Source organism: Puma concolor, chromosome D1 (assembly GCF_028749965.1).
Source record: "Puma concolor isolate L17-30 chromosome D1, mPumCon1.1.hap2, whole genome shotgun sequence".
Classification (NCBI taxonomy): Eukaryota; Metazoa; Chordata; class Mammalia; order Carnivora; family Felidae; genus Puma; species Puma concolor.
Window position 1 is genome coordinate 107,088,234 of NC_141676.1, and position 14,834 is coordinate 107,103,067.

At 35.9% G+C, this 14,834-nt stretch overlaps 1 protein-coding gene across 3 annotated transcripts in view; it reads right to left on the reverse strand.

The window, feature by feature from the left end:
- SIK2 (salt inducible kinase 2) overlaps positions 1-14,834 on the reverse strand; it is a 118,072-nt gene that overhangs the window by 94,862 nt on the left and 8,376 nt on the right. For 2 of the 3 annotated variants that reach the window (XM_086679142.1, XM_086679141.1), the window contains exons 2-3: positions 4,403-4,519; positions 1,972-2,035 (exon numbers count right to left, since the gene is read on the reverse strand). In XM_086679142.1, the coding sequence (XP_086535268.1) occupies positions 1,972-2,035; positions 4,403-4,519 (181 nt within the window). Of the gene's footprint in view, positions 1-1,971; positions 2,036-2,137; positions 2,267-4,402; positions 4,520-14,834 lie in introns of those variants that run through there. The other variant, XM_086679143.1, reaches the window with a different exon arrangement.

Here is a 14,834-nt window from a genome sequence, read left to right on the forward strand (position 1 = left end):
GATTTCATCAGCAACAGACCTGCATTACAAGAAATGCCAAAGAAAATCCTTCCAACAGAAGACAAATGACACCAGATCAGGTATGTATCTACACAAAGAATTGAAAATGAAAATGTGCATCTCTATAGATGGATGTAGCAATGATGAGTCCACTAGGAAATATGTAAGATTCAAAAAAAATTTTTTTAAATCTTTATTCATTTTTGAGAGAGACAGAGCGTGAGCAGGGGAGGAACAGAGAGAGGAGGAGACAAAGAATCCAAAGCAGGCTCCAGGCTGTGAGCTGTCAGCACAGAGCCCAACGTGGAGCTCGAACCCACAAACTGCAAGATCATGACCTGAGCCAAAGCTGGACGCTAAACCGACTGAGCCACCCAGGCGCCCCGGAAATATTTAAGATTTTAAAAGACAATACCGAAATCTCTTTAAAACATAACTGACTTTTTAAACAAAAGTAACAACACTGTATTTTGTGTTTTATAAAATAAGGGATAAATAAAATGTCTGAGAAGAACATAAAGGCCAGGAGATAGAAAATAAAAGTATAGTACGTTAAGGCTCATACCGTATGTGAGGTGGCAAGTCATTACTTGAAGGTAGACTGTAAGTTAAAGACTTGTATGTAAATGTTCAGAGCAATTCATGTTTAAAACAGCCAAAACCAGAAACCAACCCACGTGTCTATTAACTCATGAATGGATACACTGGGATATATTTATACAATAGAAAGCTATTTCTAAACTACTTAGCAATAAAAAGAAATGATATGTTGATATACACAACAAAATGGATGAATCTTAAAATAATTACACTGAGCAAAAGATGCCAGACAAAAAAGCATATACTGAATGGCCACATTTATATAAAACTCAAGAAGACAGAAACTAACATACAGTGACACAAAACAGATCAGCAGTTGCTTGGTGGTGAGGTGGGCCAAGAGAAATTATAGAGGGGCACAAAGGAACTTTGGGAACTATGGGTATCTTGGCTGTGGTGATGTGTGTGTGTGTGTGTGTGTGTGTGTGTGTGTGTGTGTGTGTGTGTATGTTATGTGTGTGAAAACTTATTAAATTGTACATGTTAAATATATGCAATTTATTGTAGGTAAATAATTCCTCACAAAGGCTGTTTAAAAACCATTTTGGATTTAAATGGGCAGGTTAGGGGCGCCTGGGTGGCTCAGTCAGTTAAGCATCTGACTTAGGCTCAGGTCATGATCTCATGGTTTGTGGGTTCAAGTCCCACATAGGGGTCTGTGCTGACAGCTCAGAGCCTGGAGCCTGCTTTGGATTCTGTGCCTCCTTCTATCTCTGTTCCTCCCCCGCTTGCACTCAGTCTCTCAAAACTAAATAAACACTAAAAATATATTTGTAATTTTTCAAGGGTTAGAATGGATCATAAAACCCAATTAATCAAATACTCTCTTAACAGAGATAAAGCAACCAAGTCCCAGAGAGGTATAGCGACTGGCCCAGGGTCTTACAGCTACAGTTGGGAGCTTTCTAAACCGTATGATCCACAACAGCAGGAACCATGTTATTTAGGTCACCACTATATCCTCTATACCTAAAACAATGCTGGGACGCAGTAGGAACTCAGTAAGTATTTGTTGACTAATTTTGCCCCTGGAAGGAAAGGTAAAAAATGAAGATAAAAGGAAACATAAAAGGAAAGAAAATCCCCCTTGCAATATGACTCCAAGTTTCTTCCTGTCTGTGATTCTCCCTTCTCTCTCAGGCAGCTGACAAAATTAAGCAACAGCTTTAAAACATAAACATCATGAATACAAGAGAATAAGTTATATTCCATATCTTTGTCATACTGAATATTTTATTGTATTCTAATCCTTAAAAGGTTCTAGTTACTAACTCTTAAACGAGCAGGAAAATTAAAGGAAAATACTACATTCGTGAAGATTAGTGACATATTCAAATTAAGAACAAATTTAAAGAACAGTGAAGTGCTTACCAAAAATCTCTCCATTTTTGGCATATTCTGTCACAAGGTACAACATATTTTTGGTCTCCATTACCTATTGATAAATAATTCCATATTAGTCTGACAGGAAAGGATTTTAATTCTACTCTAATTCAACATTCTATGGAATTACAAATAAAACTACTAGTAAGAGTACCCAAGTTACGAATAATTCAGAAGGTGGCAAAGTTTACACGACTGACGGTATCTTTATGCTAACTCTTCTGTGAAAAATCTAGGTTCTTTCTTTTCCAGGTTTGGCCCATGGATCAGAGGAAGCGGCACTGCCCAGGCACCTGTTAGAAATGCAGCATCTCAGGCCCCACCCCAGACCTACTGACACAGAATTCCCATTTTAACAAATTTTTTAAACAGAAAATGTGATTGTTACACACGTTCAAGTTTAAGAAATATTAATATAGATAGAAGGAGCTTTGAAGATCAACTTTTTATCACCTCACAGACTTTTCTAGCCTTGTGCTATGTGGTAGACTCTGATTGAGGAATAATAAAATAGAGCTCAGTTTATCTGGCCTATATCCTAAATAATCTGGCACAATAGGATGTTTCTCCTACTGTACTGCCATACTGTTATAAACTACTGTTATTTTAAAAACAGTCTTCAAAAGTTTCTTCATAACTTCACTGCTGTACAGTTTTATTTAAATTAGTTTTCCTAGGTTGGAAAAGGAAGCGTGTCAGTGTCACTGACTTGCTATTTCAAACTATAATGAGCCAAAAGGAAATGAATTGATAAGTTCAAAATGAGTGAATTTTAGATTTTCTGTAACACTATCTTTTAATGTACTGGCACAAGCTAACAGTGAAAATTTAACTGCCATCTACTCAAAGGCTGAAGACTAATTTTGCTCTAACATGTAGGTTTAGGACTATTCCCAATCAGGCCAGAAAAGAGCTATCTACAATTTGCATCTAAATAAGCCAAATAGTAAGTCAATTTAACTGATTATTTAGCTCAAATAAAGATGGAATTGTGTGAAACATGGTAGTTGTAGCCTCAGTTTAGCTTATGGTTTATCAGACTTCTAAGGATGTGATTAGTTTCTTATAAGTATTCTCTTTAGTAATTAAAAAAAAAAAAAAAAAAGGCTTAAAGGGAGAAATACTGTGATATAAATATGACCTAAGGCGCCATGTGCAGTTTTAGAACTTCGGGAATTGTTTTGAGTGGCACATCATAGTCTCTCATTCTAATGGTAACACTAATGGTCTCCACACCTTTTTAATTGCAAATCTCTATCAATAACCAATCGTCTAGCCAGACACATATGTACATAGGCATGTACATGTAAATATATACACGTACCTGTGTATGTTTATATGAACGTAAAGAGACACAAATTACATACTTGTGCTGCATAATTGTATAAACACATTATATACATGATAAAGTGCACACAAGAAGATAAATACAAAAAATACACATAGTTAGACGTTTTGATATTTTCTTATGCCCACGGGACACTTGTGCTAACCCATGTGAGTATACACAGTGGTGGGCCAGTATTAGCTCTCTGTAGGGGGGAAAATAAAATGGCCCTGACTTGTGAACAGCTTCCTGTGGTATAAATACTCCCACCATTGCCAATTTTGGGCTACTAACGCGCTATTAATTGACTCACAAAACTTCTGAAAATGTTATAGATATTACAAGCCAGTACAGGCTGAGGACAGCATACCACTGGGTGCACACATCACACCAGGGAGACACAAGTCATAGGCTAGCAGAGTGTAACATTTTAGCTTAAAAAGTTTTCCAATAGAAAAATTCTACATATTAACAAATAGAAATGTTAAAAAAATGTTTTGTATTACATTGTCATTCTTCAACATGAATTACTCTTTAAAAATCGGAGAAAATCTTCCTTTTAAAAAACACAGCTTATACTTTAAATGGGTATAGTTATTTTACAAAATTTTATCTCAATAAAGTTGATTTTTTAAAAAAAAAAAATGGCTCATTTACTTTATCTGACAAAATAACCCAAACGAAATATACGACTTGGTTCTAAGTATTACCAAGTATGCCACTAGGTAATATGCTATTTTAACCTTTGTATTTCAAAAAACATAAAGTGTTTTTTTTTTAAATAAGCAAAACTGCCATATCCCCATTAATGGTTCCACCACCAAAAGACAACAGACTTAAGTATCAGAAAAGCAAAACTACAAACTTTTGAATTAAATACCTTACAGTCTCAGAGACAACTTAAAATTAAGCTACTAGTTTTTTACTTCCTAGTTTTTTATTAAAATACAAAAAATGGGTGTACCCAGCTTAACGAAACCATATAATCATCTTTTTTTTAATAGACTGAAAAAACTCACACAAAAGAGAAAAATGATGCAAAAGAGAGAATGGGTTGTGAGAAGCATGGAGAAGAATAAGGTTAAGTCCTACCTGGTAAAGTTTGATGATATGAGGGTGGTCTAACATTTTCATTATTTGTACTTCTCGGTAGATTTTCTCAAGGTTCACTGCATCCAGCTGAGATTTATCTATTATTTTTATCGCCACCTGCATCCCGGACACAAATAAATACAATTAGTATGCGATGGTTAAAATTTTCTAGTTAAGAATCTTTTAAATATACGACACCTGCCTCATCCGCTCAAGCTCTGTCCTCCCTCCTTTCAAACAAACATTTATAAAAAAATTAAAAATACAGCACCCCTGACACTTTGCCTGTAGGTTGCTATGACAACAAAAACTAGTTTAAATTCAATGCTCATTCAACAAACGTTTCTTAAATTCTACCACATGTGAGGCACTGCGGTAGATTTTGTTTAGGAGTATCTTTAGTGTGCCATGACAAATAACCCTGCAAAGTCGCTTTAATAAAATATATTTCTCTTTTAGTGTAACCGTAATGTTTTACTCTACTTATAAACTGAAGAAATAAAATCTCAGCAGCTTCAACCAGTTATCTCGCTGCAAAGTACCTCTAAACAAATGATCAGCCGAGTAGAAGGCAATTTCTGCTGTATTGAAACAATTTTTCTAGAAAAGTGATAGATTCCAAAGAATGTAGACATAGCTTTGGTTGGGCGGTGGTGGGGGAGCTAAATATAAAGTATTAAAATCAATTTATATGAAAGATACCAACTGGATTCAACTTTGTTTTAAAAATCGAAGCGCAGGGGTGCCAGGGTGGCCCAGACAGTTAAACATCAGACTCTTAATTTCAGCTCCGGTCATGATCTCTCGGTTTGTGAGTTAGAGCCCCTGCATTGCCATCCCCCACCCCCATCCTGCTCACAGTGTGGGGCCTGCTTAGGATTCTCTCTCTCCCTGCCCCTCCCCTCCCTACCCTGTGCTCTCTCAAAATAAGTAAACTTAAAAAAAAAAAATTGAAGTCCAAAAACTCATCTGTTAGTAATTACACTAGCTTTTCACTTCCTTAAAAGAATCTGATTTTTAAACAATGTAGCTTCTTTCTAGCACAAATAGATAAGAACTCAAATCACTCCAAGGTTAATAATTTGAAGGAACTGCATTTGAAGGTGAGTAACTAGGTAGTCAGAAATCAAGAATCATGTACTTTTTTCTATGCAACCTAAGAAGAACTAATTTTTTAAGAAATAGTAGCTATTTGGTTAGGAAATAAGCCGTCCTGATTTAACTAAAATTTTCAGATCAGTGGGAACCACCCAAACCTTGATTATAACAAGTTCTGAAGAAACTCTAAAATGCACTTGGAGCACCTGGGTGGCTCAGTCGGTTGGGCATCTGACTTCGGCTCAGGTCATGATCTCACGGTTTGTGAGTTCGAGTCCTGCGTCAGACTCTGTGTTGACAGCTCAGAGCCTGGAGCCTGCTTTGAATTCGGTGTCTCCCTTTCTCTCTGCCCCTCCCCTGCTCGCTGGTGCGCTCTCTCTCAAAAATAAACATTAAAAATAAATAAATAAATAAATAAATAAATAAATAAATAAAATGCACCTCACATTCTACCAAAATGTATTCTGAACATAACTCAGTTTTATGTTACTTTTCAAGGCAATTATTAATATCAGTTATTGTATGTGATATAATAAATAGTTCAATACTCCTAAAAGGTATCCAAGAAAATAGGACTGAGCTTGTCAATTCACTTAATTCCTTCAAACTCCTGTTTATACGGTTAGTTTTTTCTTCTTTCCTACGGCTGCTTTGTCCTTTGCTCTTGCCTTTTAAAGCTCTACTATAAGGTTTATTTCTTACCCTTCTGGATTTCTAATCTGCTGTCCACAGCTTATTTCCTGATTTGAGTTAATTGTAACCCAGAGAAGAACTCAAGCCTCCTAGGGGAAATCAGATTACTAAATATAATGTATCAAATTAAATTTACTGCTGAAGAAGAAAGGGGGCAGGTCCCTCTCTAGACAGTAAAGTGCGTCCATTCTGTGATAATTATTTTATGTTTGATGGTATATTATTTATTTCTACAATCAAAATATTCTAGAAAGTAAAACATGCTAAAATATGCTAGAGAAGGAGACTGATCAATATTGTACTTGATGTTAAGGACATTACTGGACCACCTCAAACCTAAATAGATTTAAAGCGACCCCCTCCCTCCTCAATCTTACGATACAGTATTATCAGTTACTTTGGGTAAGTGCTGCCACAAAGAAGGATAAGTGTGTATTTTAATTTCCCCAATATTATTCCTTAGGAAGGTAATATGAAGTTTCACACATGCTTCTTTTGAGGAAAATGCCTTGTCCTCCAATTTCTAGAGGATGTCTAGATAGCTGTACCCACACCAACAAAAAACTTTTATAATGAAATGCGTTAGAACCAGCTAATAAATAGAAAATGAGTATCTTGATTATAATAGCTTTAACATTATGTTAAAGAAAAAATTTACACACTAAATTCCAATTAAAGCAAGGTATTACCAAGAGATACCTCATACTCTTTTGAAATCCTGGCCTCCAACAATGAAAAACTGAAAAATATATAAGGTATGTAAATAAACTTTAATAATAAGTCATAAATCTCAGGGGGTGCCTGCGTGGCTCAATCGGTTAAACATCTGACTTCGGCTCAGGTCATGATCTCACGGCTCCTGAGTTCAATCCCCCCATTAGGCTCTGTGCTGACAGCTCAGAGCCTGGAGCCTGCTTTGGATTCTGTCTCCCTCTCTCTCTGCCCCTCTCCTGCTCATGCTCTATCTCTCAAAAATAAACATTCAAAAAATAAAAAATAATAACAAGTCATAAATCTCATTATTTAACTTTTCTCAACCAAAAAATTCTTAAATGAAAAAATATCATTCTTTCTTCTATTTTGTTTTGTAAGTATATGGACCACATTTCTATACACTTACAGCTTTGACCTGTGATCCCTTGCTTGGAAGGTTGCTGTAAGGATTATGAAAACATAAAGCACTAAAGAAAAAGTAGAGCATGTGTCAGCATGCTCCTTTTAATTGTTAGGAGTAGTCTAACTGCTACGACAAGTAGACCGCAAAATGTACAGAGATTCCAATACAACAGAGGCTTATTTCTTGCTCATGTAGCACAACTGGATGGGTGCAGATGCTTCCAAGCAGGTTAAAGGAGGCTTCACCACCCTTAAAGCCTTCCACAGTTACCCCAGGACTGTCTCCATTCCAACCTGGAGACAGAAGGAGAGAGAAGGAGAAAAAAGCTTGGGGAGCCCTCACGATAGGTTTTTAAGCGTTGGGCCTGAAGTGGCACACATTATTTCTATTCACTCCATTGGTGAGAACTCAGTCACATAACCGTATCTAAATGCGAAAGAGGCCAGGACACAGTCCAGTGATAGGTCCAGGAAGAAGAGGAAACATTGGATTCTTGGTGACTAGCTAGCAGGCTCTGGCATATCCTTCCAGGTAATTTCTTAACAATGGGACTCATTACCAAGTACTTCCCAGATAATAATGATCATGAGTTTCACAACTGTACAGTACTTTTTAATTTCACAAGATACTTTAACATATTTTATCTCATTTATTTCTCAACTTTGTGAAGTAAATGGAAAAAGCAGTGCACCCATGAGTAGATGAAACTGAGGTTCAAAAGATGTCACATATCTACAAAGGTCCTAAAGCTCAAGTGAATTAATGGGAAAAAAAACACAGGCCTTCTAACTTCAAGTTCAGTCTTTTTACTTTTTTTTTTAATTAAAAAAACATTTTTTTAACATTCATTTATTTTTTTGAGAGAGAAAGATGGAGCATAAGCGGGGGAGGGGCAGAGAAAGAGGGAGTCACAGATTCTGAAGCCGACTCCAGGCTCTGAGCTCAAACTCACAGACTGTGAGATCATGACCTGAGCTCAAGTTGGATGCTTAACCAACTGAGCCACCCAGGTGCCCGGAGTCTTTTTACTCTTTTAAAGAGCCTATTAGACACATATTCACTGAACACCTGTTGTGTGCCTGGAATAATGCTTAGTATACAAAAATCAAAGAGATGTGATTCCTACCCTCAAGGAATTTAATAGACCTGTGAGAACAAAGACAACATGTTTTGGAAAACAAATTTTATCAACAAAAAAATATGCACTTGGGGATTTTCCCAATGTGTATAAAAGTTCCAACATACAAAAAGGTTGTGTGCCAACAGCTCATTTAAAAAAAAAATTTTTTTTTAATGTTTATTTATGTTTGAGGCAGAGAGAGACAAAGCGTGAACAGGGCAGGGTCAGAGAGAGAAGGAGACACAGAATCTGAAGCAGGCTCCAGGCTCCAAGCTGTCAGCACAGAGCCCGACGCAGGGCTCAAATTCATGAACCACAAGATCATGACTTGAGCCGAAGTCGGATGCTTAACTAGCAGAGGCACCCAGGCACCCCAGCCAACAGCTCATTTTAAAGATAACTAATAACTTAGAATTCTGGGATCTTACTGTCTGCATCCCTTTTCTACTCAGCTCTGAACAAAGTACCGAGGACAAAATCTATATGGTCACAACAAAATCAAGCAAGGGACTCTAAATTGAGGGATTCCTTTTTTGTTGTTATTCAACTAGCCAAATCCTATATATGCATCAATGTATTTTTAAAAAAATAAACCTTGGGGCACGTGGGTGGCTCTGTCAGTTCAGCAACTGACTGCGGCTCAGGTTACAATCTCAAGGTTTTTCAGTTCAAGCCCTGCATCGGGCTCTGTACTGACAGCTCAGAGCCTGGAGCCTGCTTCAGATTCTGTGTCTCCCTCTCTCTCTGCCCCTCCCCTGTTTGCACTCTGTCTCTCTCTCTCTCAAAAATAAAAAAACATTAAAATAAATAAATAAACCTTTAGTGAGTTATTAAGATAGAAAAATTTATATTCCTTCTGCTAGGAGACAAAAGGAAGGTTTCCTATACAATTCTGGAGGGCTTACATATAACACTGAATATTCAACCTCAGAAGTGGAACAACATGAATTAAAAACAATAAAATACCTAATAAGTTATGTAGACTATATCTCAAAAAATACCTCTCATTTCCTCCTATATTTACAAAAATTAAAAAGTAAACACTCTTGTAAGCTAAGGTTCAATAAGATGGCCACTTTTATACATTGCTGGTATAACCATAAAATAGGTTATATTTTTTTTGAAAGGTAATTTGACATTTTTTTTTCAAGAACCTTAAAAATTATCCATCCTGAGGGAGTTCTAGAAAGATGGTGAAGGATCCTGAGCTCACACATATACGAAGGTAACAGCCGTATCTGTGCAACTACCTTTGAAAACCACCTAAACACTGACAGAAAAATCAGACAAGGGATTCACAAAATAAAAGGATGTAAAACAGAATATCATAAACATAAAATGTGGGGGGGTGGGGTGGGGGGGAGAGAAAAATGTAGTGCTTTAAGAATGGGCTCAAACTTAAGCAACCATCAACTTAATATACACTGCTATCTGGATAAGATTTTTTTTATGAATCTAATGGTAACTATAAATCAAAAACCTGTAACAGACAAAAAATAAAGGGAAAGGAATCCAAGCATAATACTAAAGAAACCACAAGGGAAGAGAGCAAAACAAGAAGGAACAGAGAAGAACTACAATAATAATCGTAAAACAAGTAACAAAATGGCAGTAAGTACCTACCTATTGATAATTATAAATGTAAATGGGTTATTTCTCCAATCCAAAGACACAGGATGACTACAAGGATAAAGCAAGACTCATCTATATGCTGCTTATAAGAGACTCACTTCAGACCTAGAGATACATGCAAATTGAAAGGGAAGGGATGGAAAAAACATTTATCAGGCAAATGAAAGCAAAAAGAAAGCTGGGGTAGCAATAGTTACATCATACAAAACAGACTTTACAATACAAACTAACAAGACACAAAGAAAGACAGTATATAATCATGAAGGGAACAATCCAAAAATAGAATACAATAATAAGTATTTAAGCACCCAACATGAAAGCACTCAGATACACGAAGCAACTATTAACTGACATAAAGGAAAAAATCAATAGTAATACGCTAATAGTAAGAGACTTTAACACATAATCAATGGACAGATCATCCAAACAGAAAATCAACAAGGAAACACTGGCTTTGAATGACACACTAGGCCAAAGGGATCTAACAGATACATTCAGAACATTTCATCCCAAAACAGTGGAATACACAATCTTTTCAATTGCACATGGAACATTCTCCAGAACAGGTAACATGTTAGGCCACAAAACAAGTCTCAACAAATTAAAAAAGAATGAAATCATATTATGCATCTTTTCTGACCAGAGGGGTATTAAACTAGAAATCACACACACACACACACACACACACACACACACACACACCTGAAAAGAACACAAATATATGAAAGCTGAACATGTTACTAAACTGTAAATGGGTCCAACAATTCATCAAACAGGAAATGAAAAAATGCATGGAAACAAATGAAAATGAAAACACGATGGTCCAAAATCTTTCAGATGCAACAAAAGCTATTCTAAGAGGAAGGATTACAGCAATACAGGTCTACCTCAAGAAGCAAGAAAAATCTCAAATAAAAACCTATACTTACACCTAGAGAAGACAGAAAAAGAAGAACAAAACCCAAAGCCAGTAGAAGTGAAAAAAATAATATAGAGCAGAAATAAATGAAATAGAGACTACAAAAACTCTATTACATCAAAGTGAAACCAGGAACCACTTCTTTGAAAAGATCAACAAAACTGACAAACTTTTAGCCAGACTTAAAAAAAAAAAAAAAAAAAAAAAAGGGCTCAAATAAGTAAAATCAGAATTGAAGGAGAAAGAACCATCAGAGAAATACAAAGAATTATAAGAGATTATAAAAAGTTTTATGCCAACAAATTAGACAACCTAGAAGAAACGGATAAATTCCTACAAACATATAACCTTTCAAAATTGAATCAAGAAGAAACAGAATATTCAACAGACTGATAACTGGCAATGAAATTCAATCAGTAAATCAACAACAACAACAACAAAACTCCCCCCCCCCCCCAAAAAAAAAGTCCAGGACCAGATGGGTTCACAGGTGAATTCTACCAAACATGTAAACAAGAGTTCATAATACCTATTCCTCTCAAACTATTCCAAAAATAGAGAATAGGAAGGAAAACTTCCAAATTCATTGTAAGAGGCCACATTACCCTGATACCAATACCAGATAAAACACACTACAAAAAACAAACAAACCAACATACAAAAACTACAGACCACTATCTCTGATGAACACAGATGCAAAAATATTCAAAATATAAGCAAATCAAATTGAACAATACATTAAAAAAAAAATCATTCACCAGGGTACCTGGGTGGCTCAGGTGAGCATCTGACTAGGCGGAGCATCTAACTTCAGTTCAGGTCATGATATCACGGTTTGTGAGTTTGAGCCCTATATGGGGTTCACTGCTGTCAGGGCAGAGCCTGCTTCGGATCATCTGTTCCCCCCCCCCCGCCCCTCCCCTGCTTGCATTGTCTCTCTCAAAATAAATAAATATTTTTAAAAAATCATTCAGCATGATTAAGTGGGATATATTCTAAGGATGCAAAGGTGGTTCAATATTTGCAAATCAATCAAGGTGATACATCACATTAACAAGAGAAAAGATAAAAACCATATGATCATCTCAAAAGATGCAAAAAATGCATTTAGCAAAGTACAACTTTCATTCATGACAAAAACTCTCAACAAAATAGGTTCAGAGGGAACTACTTCAATATGACAAAGTCCATACACGACAAATCCACAGCTAACATCATACTCAGTAGTGAAAAACTAGGAGCTTTTCCTCCAAGATCAGGAACAGGACAAGCATGTCCACTCTTAAACACTTTTAGTCAACATAGTACTGGATATCCTACTCACTATAATCAGACAAGAAATAAAAGGCATCCAAATTCGCAAGGAAGGAGTAAAACTTTATTTGCAGATGACATACTTGAAATAGAAAACTCTAAAGACATCACCAAAAAACTACTACAACTGATACATGGATTCAGGAAAGTCACAGGATAGATAATTAATATACAGAAATCTACTGAATTTCTATGGCTAATAATGAAATAGCAGAAAGAGAAATTAGGAAAACAATCCCATTTACAATTGTACCAAAAAGAATAAGATACACAGGAATGAACTTAACCATGGAGGTGAAAGACCTGTACTCCAAAAAGTATAAAACAGTGATGAAAGAAAAACTGAACACAACAAACAAATGGAAAGATACTCCACGCTTGTAGATAGGAAAAATCAACATTAAGCTGTCTACATCATCCAAAGCAATCTATAAATTTAATGCAATCCCTATCAAAATACCAGTAATATTTTTCACAGACCTAGAACAAAAAACACTAGAATTTGTATGGAATCATAGAAGACCCCAAGCAATCTTAAGAGAGAAAACAAAGCTGGAGGTATCACAATCCCAGACTTGAAGATATATCACGAAGCTATAGTAATCAAAACAGTATGGTACTGGCACAAAAACAGACACATACACCAACAGAACAGAACAAAAGCCTAGAAATACACCCAACAACTCTACAACAAAGGAGGCAAGAATATACAACGGTGAAAGGATAATCTTCAACAAATGGTGCTGGGAAAACTGGACAGCTACATGCAAAAAAAATGAAACTGGATCACTTTCTAACATCATACACAAAAATAAAACTCAAAATGGATTAAGTCCTAAATATGAGACCTGAAACCCTAAATATCTTAGAAGAGAACACAGGGAGTAATTTCTCTGACATCAGCCATAGAAACATTTTTCTAGATAGGTCTCCTTTGGCATGGGAAACAAAAGCAAAAATAAACTATTAGGACTATACCAAATAAAATGCTTTTGTACAGCAAAGGAAACCATCAACAAAACAAAAAGGCCACCTACTGAATGGGAGAAGATATTTGCAAATGAGGTATCTGATAAGGGGTTAATATCCAAACTATATAAAAACCCCATACAACTCAACACCAAAAAAACAAACCAATTAAAAAGTGGGCAGAGGACCTGAATAGACATTGTTCCAAATACAACATCCAGATGGCCAACAGACAGATGAAAAGATGCTCAACATCAGTCATCATCAGGGAAATGCAAATCAAAATCAAAATGAGTTATTACCTTACACCAGTCAGAAGAGCTAAAATCAAAAAGACAAGAAATAACAAGTGTCGGTGAGGATCTGGAGAAGAAAGGAAACTTCGTGCACTGTTGGTGGGCATATAAACTGGCAAGGCCACTGTGGAAAACAGTATGGAGGTTAGTCAAAAATTAAAAATAGAAACACCATATGATCCAGTAATTCCACTAATGGGCATTTACCCAAAGAAAACAAAAACACTAATTGGAAAAGATACATGTAACCCTATGTTTAATGCAGCATGATTTACAATAGCTGAGATATGGAAGCAATGTAAGTGGCCATCAAAAGATGGATAAAGAAGATGTAGTATGTGTGTGTATATGTAAAATGGATTATGCAGCCATAAAAAAAGGATGAAATTGGGGCACTTGGGTGGCTCAGTGGGTTAAGCATCCAACTCTTGATTTTGGCTCAGGTCCTGATTTCATGGTTTGTGGGATCGAGCCCATGTCTAGCTCTGCGCTGACAGGGCAGAGCTTGCTGGGGATTCTCTCCTTCCTCTCATCTTCCATCATATCTCCAAATACGATACGACTCCACTCATAAGTGGAATCCAAAAGAACCAAAAACAAATGAACAAAAAGGAAATTCAGACCTACAGAGAACAAACTGATAGGTGCCAGAGGGGAAGAGGGTGGGGCATTGGGCAAAATGGGTGAAAGAAAGAGGGAGAAACAGGCTTCCAGCTATGGAATGAATAAAACATGGAAATAAAAGTCACAGTATAAGGAATACAGTTAATGATACCGTATTGATGATGTAACGGGGCAGATGGTAGCTATACAAGATAAATGTAGCATAATGTGTAAACGTGTCAAATCACTAAGTTGTACACTTGAAAGTAATGACGCATTGTGTATCAACTACACTCAAATAAAAAAAATTAAAATCAAAAGATAAAGTACACTTATTGTGATGAATGCTGAGTAATGTATGAATTGTTGAATCATTATTAAATGCTACACATGAAAGTAATAACACCATGTTAATTACACTTAAGAAAAAAATCACAACAGTATTTAGCTTAAGGATTCTACTTCTGAGAAATTGTTTGAAGGAAATAATCTAAAACGATGATAAAGATTTATTTGTAAATATATTCAATGAATATTATTTGTAATATAGAAACAGAAACAGTAAGTGGGAAATAATTATTCAAGTTATAGTAAGCTTATGAGTGTTACACAACTATTATAATAGTTCTTAAAAATATAGAGAAGTGCTTAGACTAAAATTTTAAATTAAA